Source organism: Geotrypetes seraphini, chromosome 2 (genome assembly GCF_902459505.1).
Source record: "Geotrypetes seraphini chromosome 2, aGeoSer1.1, whole genome shotgun sequence".
In the NCBI taxonomy this organism is placed as follows: domain Eukaryota; kingdom Metazoa; phylum Chordata; class Amphibia; order Gymnophiona; family Dermophiidae; genus Geotrypetes; species Geotrypetes seraphini.
Genome location: NC_047085.1, coordinates 478,763,199 through 478,780,098, shown reverse-complemented (window position 1 = coordinate 478,780,098; position 16,900 = coordinate 478,763,199). Strand labels below are relative to the sequence as shown.

Below are 16,900 nucleotides of genomic sequence, written 5' to 3'. Positions count from 1 at the left end.
AATGGTCATGATGCTTCAGATCTTAGATTTCTGGTTTTTAAGGTGATTAGACAAAGACAGAGAGTTGAGACATGAAACACATTCTACTTCAAGAACAAAGGATCATTTTTAATTTAAATTCTGTCACACCTATTGGTTTAAATCTTGAAATAGATTTAAATTCATTTCTATAACGAGTCTGATCAGAAATTAGACCAGGATTTGACTATATTAGTCATTACTGTTCTGACATATGCTTTTTTTGTATTTTAATGTTGATTCATTTGTAATGTTGTTTATTACATTTTTATGGTTTTATATTTGCTGAAAAACCTACTTGTACCTTTTTGATTCATTTATGTTATTATTGTCTTATGCATTTATATTTGATATAAATACCCTATAAATATGCCTTTTTTGTCCACTGGTACTTTTTATGTCGGGGTTTTGGGGTTTTTAAAAAAAAATTTTACCAAGGGGCTTTTTAGTGATTATGCAGTTCTGCCAAAATAGTTATTGTTTATGACCACATATACATTCTATATATCTGTGGCTCTTTTTAGTAAACTGGGAGTACAGTGGTACCTTGGTTTACGAGTGCACCGGTTTGCGAGTGTTTTGCAAGACGAGCAAAACATTCACAAAATTGGTGCCTCGGAAACCGAGCGTGGCTCGATTTACAAACGCCCCCCTCCCCCCCCCCGGCAATCCGGCACCCTCTCCCCTGCGATCCGGCACCATTCCCCCGCGATCCGGCACACCCCCGCTACGATCGGGCACCCCCCCCGCCGTGATTGGGCACCCCCCGCCGCTTCTTACCGTCATCTGGGCACCAGCACCGGCATGTCCTGTGCTTGGTGCCGGTGCCCGAAGATCGGCCTCCTTTTCTGGGCCTTGAGCATCTGTGCATCGGAGGGGGGGAGCCGGATCGCGGTGGGGGGGGTGCCCGATCATGTCGGGGGAGTGCCGGATCGCGGCAGGGGGGTGCTGAATCGCAGGGGGGGTGCCGGATCGCGGGGGGAAGGTGCCGGATCGCAGGGGGGCTTTCGGGGGGAGCAATGCCGGTTCTCGGGGGAGGGGGAACCTATTAAAGCGAGTTTTCATTATTTCCTATGGGGAAACTCGCTTTGATAAACGAGCATTTTGGATTACGAGCATGCTCCTGGAACGGATTATGCTCGTAATCCAAGGTACCACTGTATTTTCTTTTCAGGCCTTTTGAATTTTGTTTTGCATTTTGCCTTCTATTCACCTTTTTAAAGAAATGTTTCTCTATGAATTAACCACCTCAATGATTGGAATGACAAAGGAGTTTTTAAAATAATTTCACAATGAGAAATATTTTATAACTTTATGCATTTCATTCTCACAGAGTTTTTATATACAGATTTGAATTAATATTTATAAATTGTTTTATCACCCATTTAAAGCCCTTACGTTAACACAGAGGTGATCGATTAGGCATAATGTACCCATTTTGTTATGAGCAGGCTCACGTTTACATATTCATCAGGTATCTAATATAATAAAACGGTAAGCCACGCATGCGCACTTCCTAAGCGTGCGTCCGTTTTCTGTGAGCTGTAGCGACCCATAGGAAGTGCGCATGCGCGGCTTACGGTTTGGCCTCACGCGAGGCAAGACAACTGCGCGCCCTTCTCTGTTCTCCACATGCAGAGCGGCGGCTGCCACCTGCTAGCACACCCTGCCCTCTCCAAGCCGGGACCGCAGCCAGCCAACGATCGCCTCCACAGCGCGGAACAAGTCGACGACTCCCCCCTCCCGCACCATCCGCTGCCGCTCCTGTTTGAAGCGGCCTGATGAGGTTCACGGCCGGCTGTAGCGAACCTCGCAGGCCACTCTCCACATGAAGCACGTTCCCTCTGACGCGATTGCGTCAGAAGGAACATGCTACCATATGGAGAGCGGCCTGCGAGGTTCAAAACAGCCGCCCATGAACCTAAGCAGGCCGCTTTGAACAGGAACAGGAGCGGCAGCGGCGACACTCCCCCCCTCCTTTCAGCGGCCGGCAAACAACATGGAGGACTGCTTCCGGGAGGAATCGGCTTCCAGCCTCATATCTCAGGCCTGACCCGCGACTCAAAGGGGAGAGGATATGCTGGATGGAGGGAGCAAGACAGATACTGGTTAGAAGACTGAAAATAAAGGGGGAAGAGAGAGAAAGAGAAGATGCTGGAAGGGTGGAGTTAGCCAAAAAAACCTAACCAAAAAAAAACCTCCCAAAAAAACAAACAACTGGAGAAATAGAAGCAGATAGAGATGCAGAAAAATAAATGGAGGAAAACTGAAAGAAAAGGTTAAAGTCTGAGATGGATGTAGGAGAGGAAGTGAAGACAGGAATGAGAGAAGAGCCAGATAGACTGCAAATCCTGGTAAGAAAATTGAGAGAAGAGAGCAGAAACTGGGATAAACATGAATAAAATGTCCAGACAATAAAAGTAGAAAAAAAGAATTTTATTTTTAATTTCATTAACAGAAAATGCAGTTTTACTGTAAATTTGCACTGCTTTCTTTTTATATTCCAAAGTGTATAGTGTTTTTTCTCTTTCTCTGGTGTTGAACTGCATATTGCTGGACAGGGGGAGCAGGAAGAGGTACTGATGGACGAGGGAGAGGAAGAGGGGTGAGGTAAAATAAAGGGAGAAGGGCTGCTGTTGGATAAGGTGAGCAGTGATGGGGTGGGGGAGGACACAGGGGAGGTAAAAGGAAGGGAGAATGAACAGGGGGAGCAGACAAGGGGTGGTGGTGGACAGCTAAGGAAAAAAAGAAAGAAAGATAGAAATACAGAAAGCGGCTAAGGACAGAGAAAAAAAAATAAAGACAGACACACACACACATATTCTAGCACCCGTTAATTTAACGGGCTATAAGACTAGTGACAAATAAAACCGTACTGAGCATGCTGGCAATTTCATTTTCACTGCATTTGTTTCTGAACTGGATGGGAGTGTAATCTATTTCGGCATTCAGCAGCATTGCAGAGTAAGTTTTTGCCCCTTGTCTTGTGTTAACTTTTTGTCGCTCTGAATGGTGGGTTTATTTCTATTTCATTTTGGAGGATTTTTGTTTGAGGCCTGTCTTATCGGTAGGCTTATTTTTACTGCGTTTGTTTTTTGGTTGGATTGGAGTGCAGTCCATTTCAGCGTTTAAGGATATTAGTCTAATGCAATAAAATTTTGCCCCCTTTCTTTGAGTTTAGCCTTGTTGCCTTTTCGGAAGGAGCGTATTTATCTATGAATGGCATCTGTGGTACATCGTTTTAGCAGACATGATAATTGGTCATACTTGAAATAACGCTGCCATCAATGAGTTATGATTAATGTATTTTTTTAAAATGCCAGTTTTTCTTGAATAAGATATTACTTTGAGATTATTCAGTTGATTTTAACCACAATATACCCTTTCAAATGATGATTCTTTTTAAACACACTTATTTGTATGTTAATAGGTAGGTACACTTGAGTCATGATATAAACCTCAGTTGGCACACACAAGAAATAATATTTTCCTATTTTACTCTTATACACTTCACCCTCCGTATTCACGGTTTCAGCAATCACGGTTTCGATTATTCGCAATTTTTAGCTTGCTGGCTCCTCCCCCGCAAAATTACGTCAGCTTGCATAGAGAAATCGCTGATTCCCAGCACTTTCTTCACCGTGTTTTGCCTCTCCTTCAGGAATAGGCCAGGTCTCCCACCATGTTATTCTCGGCTTCATCATATTCACAATGGTTTTTAATAGAAAAGAGCGAACAACATATGAAAAAGTTATTTGCATTTTTTCTGTATTTGTGGTTCTGTTAATCCCCTATCACAGCAAATACAGAGGGAGAAGTGTATACTATTTTTTATGTGATAGCAAACGTTTTTCTCAAAACAAATGATACTTCTATGTATTATTGAGTAGGGAGGGAGGGGAGGGGAGGTTATTCTATTCAATAAGAATAATTTATATATTAGATTTCTTACATAATATTTAAAATATTACAGAATATTAATTTGTAATGAAATGTTATACTTAATGTATATATGAGAGTTAATCAAGTGTGTATCTTTAAGTTCATATGAGTTCAACTGCTACACTTGTTGTAACATGCAAAAATGAATAAAGAATTAAAAAAAAAAAAAAAAAAAACCAAATCCCGGTATTTCCTTCTTTTGGATATCAATAGGAAATCGGTGTCCATCTCAACCGCATATTTAAAGGCATTTATTTTCATTGGACAAAAGTTTAATCATGTTGTTTTTGTTGTTCATCCCTTAATAAAAGTTTTGTTCAAAAAAATTTTTTTTTACATTTAGGGCTCCTTTTACTAAGGTGCGCTAGCGATTTTAGCGCACGCACAAGATTAAACTAAACTAAACTAAACTAAGCCTTAGGTTTATATACCGCATCTTCTCCACAGAAGTGGGGCTCGACACGGTTTACAAAGTTTAAAAAAATATGGGAAGAGAGAAGAGAAAGAGTTTACAAAGCATAAAAAGAGGGGATGTAGTTAGGAGAAGAGATGTTATATGCTAGAGAAAAGCCAGGTTTTCAGTTGTTTTCAGAATAGTTGGAGGGAGCCCAGGTTCCGCAGCGGGACAGTGAGATCGTTCCAGAGGCCCGTGATTTTGGAGAGGAGGGATCTACCCAGTTTACCTGCGTGGAGGATGCCGTGTAGAGAGGGGAAGGATAGTTTATGTCTGTGGGCAGATCTGGTGGTAGTTGGTGTCGGGGCGAGGAAGGATAGAGGGATTAGGGGCGGAAGGATGCCGTGAATGATCTTGAAAGCCAGGCAGGAGCATTTGAAATGAATTCTGGAAAGTGTGAAGATTGTTAAGTAGAGGGGAGACGTGGTCATATTTGCGTTTAGCAAAAATCAGCTTGGCCGCAGTGTTCTGGATAAGCTGGAGTCTGCGAAGACTTTTTTTCGTTAGGCCTAAGTAGATGGCATTACAATAATCGAGTTTGGATAGGATGATGGATTGTACAAGGACGGTGAAATGCTTTTGGTGAAAATAGGATCTAACTTTCCTCAGCATGTGGAGGCTGAAAAAACAAGATTTTGCCAAGGAATTCAGGTGATCGTTGAGGGAAAGGGAGGAGTCGATAGTGATGCCGAGGACCTTGCTTGAGAACTCAAGGTGTAGAGCAGGGCCTGTGGGTAGGGTGAAGAGGGCAGGTGAGCTAATTTTGGGCCGAGCCAGAGTAATTTTGTTTTTGATTCATTTAATTTCATCTATACTGCGAGGGACCAGGCATGAAGTCTCATTATGCATGATGTGATGTTCTCTTGGAGGTTTGTAAGGTTTGGATCTGTTTCGAGGAGGATGAGGATATCGTCTGCATATGTGTAAATTGTTTCAAGGGGGGATAGTTTAAGGAGCTTCAGGGAGGTCATATACATGTTGAAGAGAATAGGGGATAGGGGAGAGCCCTGTGGAACACAACAGGATGGTGTCCACGAAGCGGATTTGGAGCCGTTTGTGTTGACAATGTAGGAACGATCGCGAAGGAAGTTTGAGAACCACTTTAGGACAGAGGAGTCTATTCCAATCTCGGAAAGTTGGTAGATTAGTATGTCGTGATGCACGACGTCGAAAGCCGCGGAGAGATCAAACTGTAGGAGAACAGCAAATTTGTTTCGGGCGTGTAGTTGTTGCACCTTTGAGATTAGGGAAACTAGGAGGGACTCGGTGCTGAAATTGGGCCTAAATCCATATTGGTAGTGTTGGAGAATGGAGAATCTCTCTAGGTAAGAGGAGAGCTGAGTGGCGACTATGGTCTCTAGAAGTTTTGTTAATAGAGGGATGTTTGCTATGGGGCGATAGTTCGATGGTGAGGAAGGGTCAAGATCGTTTTTTTTTCAGAAGAGGGGATAAGGCAATGTGTCCCATTTCGGTGGAGAACAGGCCCGATAGTAAGACTTTGTTTATGAGGTTAGTAAGGGAAGAGATGGCCTGTGCAGGGATTTTTTCGTAAAGGTAGGATGGGAAGGGATCTAAGATGCACTTGCAGGATTTAAGTTTGAGGCAAAGTTTAGAGATCTGGGTCTCGGATACAAGTTCGAATGTAGTCCATGATCTGTCGGCAGGGATAGCGTCGGAGTCTTTCGGGGGGGGGAGAGTTGTAGGAGATAGCTGAGGGAAACGAGCTCTTTATGGTAGTGATCTTCTCGTTGAGAAATTTGGCTAGGTCATTTGGAGATGGGAGGGAGGGGGAGGGGGCGGAGTCGTTTTTAGAAGTTAGGTTCCGCCAGATGTGGAACACTGTACTGTTTTGGTTTTTTGACCTGGAGATTTTGTCTCCATAGTAATTCTTCCTAACTTTTTTTAGTACGGAGTTGTAGGATTTGATATTTTCTCTCCAGGATTGCTTATCTAGGGGGGATTTTGATTCAGCTAGCGTGCGCTAGCTGAAAAATTACCGCCTGCTTAAAAGGAGGCAGTAGCGGCCAGCGCACGGTAAAACCACTAGCACGCCTTTGTAAAAGGAGCCCTTAATTTACCTGTTATTAGATATGTCTTATAGTGTTATGGATTATTTCAATGTTTTTTAACATTTTATTTATTTTGTTCACTTGAACTTTTACTATTTTATGTCGGTGTTTTATTTGCATGTTTACTGGACAATGAGAGGCAGATTCTACAAATGACGCCTAAAGTGAGGTGTCCATAGTTTGGGTACCCATAAGCTTAGGTGTCCAAATGGATTGAATAATGAGCATTATTAACGACTCTAACAAGCAATAATTGGATGATAAGCATCCAAAGGTTGTGCTCGAGTCTCAGAAATGGCGTCTAACATTTTATAGATGCATATCAGAAAAAAACATGGCCAGCAAAATAGGCGTAGGCGTGATCATAATATAGGTGTCCATTTGCAAAATCGGTTGACGTTTAGCGTTCTTAAGCGTTATAAAATGTCTACATTTTTGCTTAAAATGTAGGCGTTAGGAAAGATCTACTTTTGAGCATCCCGAAATAGGCGTGCTTTAGGCGTCCAGATATAGTGTGTGTGTTTAGTTGTGCTTTTTGTTGTAAAAAGAGTACTCCTGTTTAATAATAATAGAAAAATATGTTTAACGATGCATTACTCAAGCAAATGAGACACACTAACAGCGATTCTATAAAGGACGCTTAACAAGGAACTGATCCTATAAAGGACGCCTAAATGTATAGACTCGTTTTAATTCTTTGAGCGTTTCTGAGCACGATTCTCTATTGTGCGTCTATGTATTGCAGAATCAAACTGGCACCTTCATCCTGGATGCCTAAATTTACAGAATTTGCCTCTGAATGTGTTTTATTGTTTTATGCATTTGCAGTTTTATTTTTGTTTACATATAATTTGGCCTGTATATGTGATTTTATGTATAAATGGTATATTTTAGTTTGCTTATAGACTCCTGAAGAAGGTACTACCCAGATACCAAAATGCCTACAGTGTTGAGTCTCTTTATTGGACGATCTCCTTTCAATAAAGATTCCATTTGGAAACATCTCGCTTTTTCCCACTTGTTTTCTGTTTGCTTTCTTTGTGGGAACTTTGTGCTGCTCGTCTTGGTAAGATAAAAAGACCCAACCCTGGGCTGTGTTTCAACAGATAACCACCCGCTTCAGGGGCCACAAATACTCTGTTGGATGTGTTATTATGCCAATAGATGTCAAAGAGCAGAGTCTGAATCCAATAGCACCCACAGTGTACTAAAGAGAAAGGCAAGAAAAAAACCTCTCAGTCTCACAACCACTGCTGCAAAAATCCTTACCTAATTTTAGGCTCTTAAATGGGATTGTATATTGTCCAACAAAATCATTTTTGGATGATACATCATAATCTTCCACAACAAATCGGACCAGGGCAAGTGCAGGAACGTCAACATCAAAGGTAAACTTACTATTCCACATAGGGTTAAAACCTGCATGCGAAACAGGAAAGAGTTAATAAAGTCTTGAAAACTTTATTTTCTATAAAATTAACCCTAGTTTCAATCCCCCAGCCTTACTATTGTTCACACCATGTGCATCTTTCAAAGGAGATACTTTTATTACAGGCTGATAACAAATTATACTTTTTAAAGACACTGTAAAGATATTACAGCTCAATGCACACCCCTCATAACCTCAGCACAATGCCAAAATTTCTGCTAGTTCAGTTTTCTTGGGGCTTCTTATTGCTCTTGATTACTGAAATCAGATCTCACAATCTAGCAAAACATACTGCTCTCCAATGGCAAAAGGAAACAAGTAACATTTTCATTGAAATTGGGTTAATAACATATCTGACTTTGGGGAAGCAAGTGCTATACATGCGTGTAATGCTACTTGAACTAAATGCTATAGAGTATAGAGGGTCCTTTTTGTGAAAGTTTACATGGCAACATAAACTAATTACTGCAGTTCAAAATATGTTTTTCCTGGTTTTACCATTAGAGGGCAGCATAGTTATGGGACTTTTATTCATGACTGAGGCACTTCTACAGCTGGGATCCTCATTTAGGTGGTGTATCCTCATTAAGTGGTGAGATCTTATTCTTTAATGGCTTCTGTTCAGATTTCGATATAGAATCCTAGCATAACCTGTCATTGGCATGATTTACATGCAGGTGCCTGCAGATCTATCAGCCATAGGTGTGACTGCAGGCATCAAACCGTGTTCCTGTCAGTGGAGGGGGGGAGTTCAATATTGCATTTTCAACCTCTAGGAACAGGGAGTCCTGCAGAGCTTGACTGTCCCTCACTATTGGAAATTTGATAGTGAAACATTCCTTTTCAATGATGCCTATGTCTGGGCCCACCCTCAGAGAATAGTTAAGCTCTGGTATGCATTGCCAGAGGTTGTGGTAAGAGCAGATAACTTGGTTGGTTTTAAGAAAGGTGTGGACAAGTTCCTGGAGGAAAAGTCTATAGTCTGTTATTGAGAAAGACAGGGGGGAAGCCACTGCTTGCCCTGGATTGATAGTATGGAATATTGCTATTCCTTGTGTTTTGGCCAAGTATTAGTGACCTGGATTGGCCACCGTGAGAACGGGCTACTGGGCTTTATGGACCATTGATCTGACCCAGTAAGGCTATTCATATGTTCTTATGATCTCTCTTTGCTTTGGAGACACAAACAGTAGGTCTAATCTCACATCCCCATCCTAATGTACTTTCCCCTCCCCCCCCCCAACTTTTCTATCATAAATTGTAGTCCCTACTCACATCCCTTCTTCACCCTATTCCATCTCTATTTCTCTTTCCACTCTAATTAATTTGTAAGCCATCCGGACATAACCGTGATGGATGGGGTAAACCGTAAATAAATCTGGAAATTTGAAACAGCACCCTCTGCTGGCAGGCCTGTAAGTGGAGGACTCTCGCTCAGCTTAGAGCAGTGGTCTCAAACTCAAACCCTTTGCAGGACCACATTTTGGATCTGTAGGTACTTGGAGGGCCTCAGAAAAAATAGTTAGTCTTATTACAGAAATGACAATTTTGCATTAGGTAAAACTCTTTATAGTTTATAAATCTTTCCTTTTGGCTAAGTCTTAATAATAATATTGTAATTTAAAGCTAAAGAGACATATGATCAAGAAACTGTTTTATTTTACTTTTCTGATTATGTTAAACATACCGAGGGCCTCAAAATGGTACCTGGCGGGGCGCTTTGGCCCCCGAGCTGCGAGTTTGAGACCACTGGCTTAGAGTGAACAGTAGCAGGCAACTAAATGCAGCACGGATGTGTGTGATTTCCAGTGTTGTGTGAGTTACGTGCATGACAGGCATTCCAATTGCCCACCTATGCTCTGCTCATCTGCATTCCTGGAGTGGTTGCAGGGCTGTTGGCTCCATTAGGCCCTGCCCTCTCTGACATCAACTTCCTGTTCTGGGGCAGGGGACCTGCAAAGTTGAATCTCATATGCAAAAGGACCGAGGCCCCGCAACTACGCCAAACACCCCCCCCCCCCCCCCACACACACACACACACGAGAAGGGGTTTGCTTTGTCCTGGGTGGCTGCCAAGACAGGTACACCACTCAAATATTCTTTTCTTTGTGTGTTCCTCTTCTTGCATTCTTCAGTATTTTCTGAATGCCACCTCTTTTGCCTCTAATTTTTTAAGTTACTTGTTTGGAAAACCATTTTCCTCTGCCTTTTATTTATTGATATAAATATCTACTTTCCAGTGAGGTCTACTCTCTTCCCGCTCCTCTCTGCCAACCCTTTTGAGTTAATGCTGAAATTCTGAGGAAGAAACTGAATTAAGTAAATAATGTGCAAAGAGTGAATCGCAGGCTGTCACTACCTCGCCACATATTTAAGTGATCGAGGTCATTTCCCATGCAAACACAATGGAAGAAAAGCTTTAGGGATAAAAGTGAAATTTTCCCGCACTACAATAATATTCTTCTTGCATGTATATTTTTAACTGATGAAAATGAACCTGTGTTAAATATATATTGCAGAAAGGATATCTTATATAACAATAGTCAGAATCAAATCAAAAGATAAATTGCTTCATGACATTTGCACAGTACTAAAAGTCCGGCTGAAGAGAGATATAGGGAAGCATTTCTTACCATTGTTATTTACAACATTTGTTTGCTTTCTATCATTATCTCGAGCAACACCATGAATCTCTACCGTAACAAGTGGATCAATAATAGAGTTTTTGCTTTTGTTCACCTTTGGTAACTGTTGGCCTGAGATCACCTAGGAAGAGACGCAGAAAGCAAAATTATTCATGCTTCAAGTCAGAATAGATTTTGGACCACTACTGTACTCGAAGAAAGCGGAAATATCTAGGCGATACGCAATACTGAAGCATCTCAAATGCCAGGGGCAGCAGATCATTTTTTTGGGCGAAGGGGCCAAACAAATCCATTTCTGGCTACACCCTCAGCCCACACAGCTGCTAATATTATGCTGGGAAAAAGACTGGTCGGGCCATGGCTCTAGTGATCTACTCCATTCTGCTGCCTATGTCAGTGGGAGTGGAGGCGTGGCCCAGTGGCTAGAGCTGTAACCTCAGCACTCTGAGGTGGTGAGTTCAATCTCAGCTTGCTCCCTGGGACCCTGGGTAAGTCACTTAACCCTCCACTGCCCCAGGTAGCACAGTTAAGACTGTGAGCCTGCCAGGACATACAGGGAAAATACTTAAGAGTATCTGATTACTATTCAATGTATTATAAACTGCTTGGGTGACTCTTTTCATGAAAAGGCAGTTAATAAATCCCAGAGACAGAGCTTGGGCAAATCTGTTCCAGGCATATGGTGCAGCAAGATAGAAGGGACAGAGTCTGAAGTTGGCAGTAGAGGAGATGGGTACAGATAAGAGACACTTACCAGATGAATGGAGTTCCCAGGGAGGAGTATAAGGAGAGATAAGAGAGGAGAAATACTGAGGAGCTGCAGAGTGAATGCACTTGTTCAAATACTCAGCATGATTTAACCAGTAAATTGTTCTGAATAGCTAATCTAAACTAAATTGGTATTTATAAACCACTTTCTCCCTACAAATAGGTTCAGAGTGGCTCACAATAAAAATTATATTCATACTTATTATAGGATAAAGTTCATCATAAATATATAATCATCCAATTTCTCACTCATAAACTTCTCAAATAAATATGTCTTCAAACCTATCTGAAAGAGCATATACAAAGGCTGATTTTTCAACAACTGAGGTAAAGCATTCCAAATTTGCACAGACTGAAGAGAAAGAGTTTACTAAATATTTTTTTAGTCTAATTCAGTGGTTCTTAAATCTCTCCCTGGGGACCCCCAGTCAGTCGGGTTTTAAAGATATCTCTAATGAATATGCATATGCTGTGTTATACCTAATACCTTCAAACATCAATTCAATTATTTCTCATCTTTCAGTTGGTGGACAGTATTTTGTGTGTGAATTGATTTTTGACAACTCAAGGACTGTTTGAATAACATTTTAGTGCAAGAAAAAGAACCTCAGCTTGAATGAATTGAAAAAAACATTTCGGCCTGAGTGGATCAAAAAATTCATCTTTTTGATTGCAAATCTTAATAATAATAATAATGATAACTTTATTCTTGTATACTGCCATACCCAGAAGAGTTCTAGGCGGTTCACATCAATTAAACAGAGTTACAAGTGGTTTACATCAATTAAAACAGAGTAACAAGCGGTTCAAGACCAACTTGATCAGAGTTGCCAGGGGGGAAGGGGGAGGTGGTGAGGGGGGGAGGTTTATTTAGTTAGGAAGGGGCATTGAGGATCCTGGTCTTGGAAGAGGTGGGTTTTAAGCATTTTTCTACAGCCGAGGTAGTTGGGGGCCTTGAGGGCCATTTGGGTTAGCCATGGGTTTAGCTTGACAGCTTGGAAGGCGAACATGTGATTATGGTAAAGGTTGAATGTATGGTTTAAAGTCTGTAATACGTTTGATTTTAGATTTAGGTGCTAGCACATGTTATGCGGGCAATTGTAATAAAGTTATTTGTAAGGTAATTATTAATACTTTGTATTTTATTATGCTACAGAGTTATGTGAAGTGAGAAATAATTGAAATGATGTTTGAAGGTATTAGGTATAAGATGGCTTTATTGTAAATTTGGGCAATAATTGAGGGAGTTGCATCATAAAAGGCTCCTTTTACTAAGCTGTGATAGCGGTTTTAGCACGCGCTTAGCATGCGCTAAATTGCCACGCATGCTAGCGTGGGTTTAGCGCACGCTAAAATTCTGCACGTGCTAAAAACGCTATCATAGCTTAGTAAAAGGAGCCCAAAGTCTCACATTTTGTGTTTATTAATGAATATGCATGAGAGAAATTTGCATGCCTACTACCTACTTTATAGGCAAATCTCACTCTTGCATACTCATTAGGGATATCTTGAAAACCTGACTTGCTGGGGGATCCCCCAGGACAGGTTTAAGATGCATTTCAACCTCTAATGCACTTACCTTATGAAACATTATCTTCATTTCTTCATTTTCTGCTTTGATTATCAGATGGGATCTCCCTTCCTTTTGTATTTCCCCTATATGGCTCTCTTTCCTATTTTATAATGTAATTATTTACCTTAATCCCATCATTCCAGTAGGTCCTGTATGTTTTAATGTATGTTACCCTATTTTACTATTTTTCTTATGTACAAACCGCTTAGAAGACTGATAGGAGGCATATCAATTTTTTATTAAACTTGAAACCACAGGTCTAGATCCTTTAAACCAGGGGTGTCCAACCTTTTGGCTCCCCTGGGCCGCATTGACCGAAAAAAATGTTTCTGGGGGCCGCACAAACGCTGCAGCAAGACAGAGGAGGGAGCCAGCAAGACGGTAAACACCAGGGGGCAGCAGAGGAAAACACTGTATCGCCCTCGACTGGGGCTGCACAAAATACTTCACTGGGCCGCATGCAGCCCTCGGGCCGCAGGTTGGACACCCCTGCTTTAAACGAAGATGTAACTATATCTAGTCTATGAGATGTTCGACTGGAATTACATCTAATTGGAAAATATATTCTTTGAAAAATGTGTGGATACTCTGAAAACCTGACCTTCCTGTGGCTCTCGAGGACCGGAATTGCCTACTCCTGTCCTAGGAGCATCATAAACTTTGTCTCAGCACTGAAACTCCCCCTCCCCCCAAGAGTTCAAGGCACATTACATTCAGATAGAGTTATTATTTTCTTGGCTCCAAAGAACTTACAATCGCTGGCCGCAGCAGTATTAGCTCCGACGCTCATAGAATTCCTTTGAGCATTGGTGCTAATACCGTCACAACCAGCGATAAAAAAAGCCTAATATGGCTTTGTAAAAGCGGGAGGGGGGTAAGTGACCAATTCATGTAAACACTATGCACTGTCGGCAAATAACATTGACAAACTGGCAAATAGCACACGCCTGCTGATTTCCCAATGAAAGGAAAACAGTAGCAGGCTCTTCTACATGCAAATCAGCTTATGGCTATGCCAAAAGATAGCACATCTTGCGTAAAAATCTTTGCAAGCCATGTTATCCTCTGAAGGTGTACTCATCTTCCTCGGGGGAGAATCAGCTCATCAATGTGTGAGTTGATGTTCCCAGGGATCGGGCTAGAGAGGCCAGCGATGATCTGCTCAGAGAAGGCATCATCTCCACCCAATGATGCTGAAATGCTGGTGGAGATGATGCCTGGATCAGCCCCCTACCTTGGGGCTTGGATGGGAAGGGAGGATAGGTGAAAGCATGACAATATGCAGTGCTCTTAAGACTTCTGTCCTACTTCAGACATAAAATGAAGACATCCCCGTACTGAGCCTCCAAATCCATCCCCACAAATTTCCCAAAGCTGTAGTGGAGTGAAGATGGGTCTTGGGGTGAAGGGGTAAAAGTGATCCTCACTTATTCTTGCCTCTCAGTGAAGAAGCCTGACTCCTAGTGGTATTTCCCGACAGGTTATCTTGCTATCTAAGATTTCCACCAGCAGAGAGCTGTGAGCGAGGCCTCGGAGGAGGGGACACGCCTACACATGGTTTTTAAGGAGGTGTACTAAACTTTGCATGCTGTGCTCCAGAAGAGGGGGTCCTTGCTCCACTTTAGCAGCAGTGATTTACTCATTGGGATTGGAAGGGGGTGGGGTCAGGATCCTGTAGGGAAATGGTCTCTAACGGTGCGGCCCCAGGGCCACATGTGGCTTCCAAAGTCCTCCATTGCAGCCCTCAAACAGTTGGCTAAAACGTGTTAATTTCAGTCTTGATCACTTGGTATAGGAACTGCAAACAATCTCTTAAGTGTGTTTTTAGAAGTTAGGTGTGTCATTTATGAAATTTTTTACTTTTGGCAATCCAAGATAAAGTAAGTTTTTAAACTATATCCTTGAAGTGTTGTAGAATCAATATTAGCATTAATTTATAATGTTTAATGCTCAGTCTGAACAAGCAGTTCAAGGCAGTTTATAAAATGTAGCATGTGTAAGCTTGATATCTTTTGGTGGCCCTCAGAGCTCTCTCGTATTCACACTAAGGCCCTTTACATAAAAAAAGGTTGGATGCCACTGATCTACAGGGATCGTCGCTTTACATTTGAAGGGAGCAGGACTTTATGAGCACCATTCATTATCATACTTAACTCCCCTGTAGGGGGCTAATATGAGAGGCTAGTATACCCATTTCACTACATCACAAAGGATTTTGGATTTTCTAGAGGAGTTTTCTTCAAGCGTATCATTCATTTTTCCTTTAAAAGATGGATGACCTAGGAGACGGCCTCAATCCCAAGCTCACTCACAATGCTACTGGCCACAATAACACAAAGCAAAGTAAATTATTATAGGATATAGTTTCAGACTGGTAACTTCCACAGCAATTTTTATGCAGTAAAAATCGACTTCTAAAATTGTACCTGATAAAACAGAGTGAAGTGATTTATTCATGGTTCACAAGGAGTATCAACAGAATTTGAATTCGGCTTTCCTGAGCTTGAAAGCTACAATTTTTAATTCGTGTTATTGGTGCATGTAAGCTGGAAATTGGGAACAGATTCTGGCATGAATTCCTTACCATTACATGGAGTTTCTTGGGTGTCCACCACACACCTTCCTTTATAGACTTTGGATTAAATTGGGATTTGTTATCCAGAAGGAATTCAGGTTTAAGGACATAGCCGCAAAAGCCATTGTCCTGGAACAGACCCTGGTAAATGTCCATTTCTGTGCATGGAGTCTGGAAATTTAAGGCAACTGGGGGAAAAAAGGGTTTAAACACAATTTGTATATATCACCAAGAGTGTCTTCAATATGATTCATTTTTAAGTACACATAAATACACAGTATAGTAGGTACGTTCCTTTAACTCTCAATCATTGAGGTTAATCTATTTCTATATTTCTATAGTTCTGGTTGACAGAAAACATCCTTCCACTGATACTAGTTCACATAAGAAGGTCAAAGAAAGCACAAAATGTAATAAAAATAAATATAATAATGACAACCACATAATCAAATATGTATGCCGCATTTAGTACCACCTCTAAGTATTCTTGAAAACTAATATGGCCAAATATTATCAGAGATATTTTATAACAGGCAGTGGTGTAGCGGGGGAGGGGGCAGACTACCCTGGGGCTATGTGGGGGTGCCGGCCCCTCTCCTCTTCCCCCTCCCCTCTCCAGTGAAGGGATGGAATGGGGTCTCTGAAGGGCACTCGCTCATTGCTACTTCTTCAGATCTTCAACGGCTGTAAGCAGGCTGTCCTACACGCTGCTTGCGCCAGCCCTGTCCCTCACTCTGACATCACTTCCTGTATGTAGACCGCAAGGTGACATTAGAAGGAAGGCTCAGCCGGCGCAAGCAGTGCTATTTCAGCCTTCTTGCTGCCAACATAGATTTGAAAAGGTACCAGTGAGGGGGGGGGGGGTGAGGGGTGCATGGCGATGTCAGGGCAGTGGTGAAACACAGGGGGCATGACCATATCAGGGCAGTGGGGAAGAGCGCATGGGAGAGGGGGGTGCATGGGGCAGAGATGCCAGATGACTCCACCCCAGGTACCAACTTCCTATAACAGGGCAGTTATTTTAATTGGGCAGGAAGATGCCTGTATATCTTTATAAAACACTACCACACATCCTGTAAAAATGGCATCTAGATTAAAGGTGCAGACAGTAGCCAGGTGTCGATGTTAGTGTGCAAATGTTTCACAAATAAATGCATAATTTGTGATTCCACCTATGTCCACCCAAACCTCTCTCCTGGGCATGCATACTGCATACTTTCAGATGTGATATACTTTAATAAGAGGTATTAAACACTCAGAAAAAGTTGATAAAATGTCCTCCTCTACATTTAAATGCTTCTAATTTAAAAATAAATAATTTAAAAATGGAGGCAAAGGAAGCTCAGGGATACCCCATATGAAAGAAGCAGTTTGTGTCCATTTGGAACTGTTGCATGTATGTATGTATATATAAAACATGATTTCCA

General features: G+C 41.7%; 1 protein-coding gene across 2 annotated transcripts in view; it reads right to left on the bottom strand.

The window, feature by feature from the left end:
- Positions 1–16,900, bottom strand: part of PLCD1 (phospholipase C delta 1) — a 170,214-nt gene that overhangs the window by 8,576 nt on the left and 144,738 nt on the right. For both annotated transcript variants that reach the window (XM_033931741.1, XM_033931740.1), the window contains exons 12-14: positions 15,483–15,661; positions 10,546–10,678; positions 7,753–7,902 (exon numbers count right to left, since the gene is read on the bottom strand). In XM_033931741.1, the coding sequence (XP_033787632.1) occupies positions 7,753–7,902; positions 10,546–10,678; positions 15,483–15,661 (462 nt within the window). The remainder of the gene's footprint in view (positions 1–7,752; positions 7,903–10,545; positions 10,679–15,482; positions 15,662–16,900) is intronic.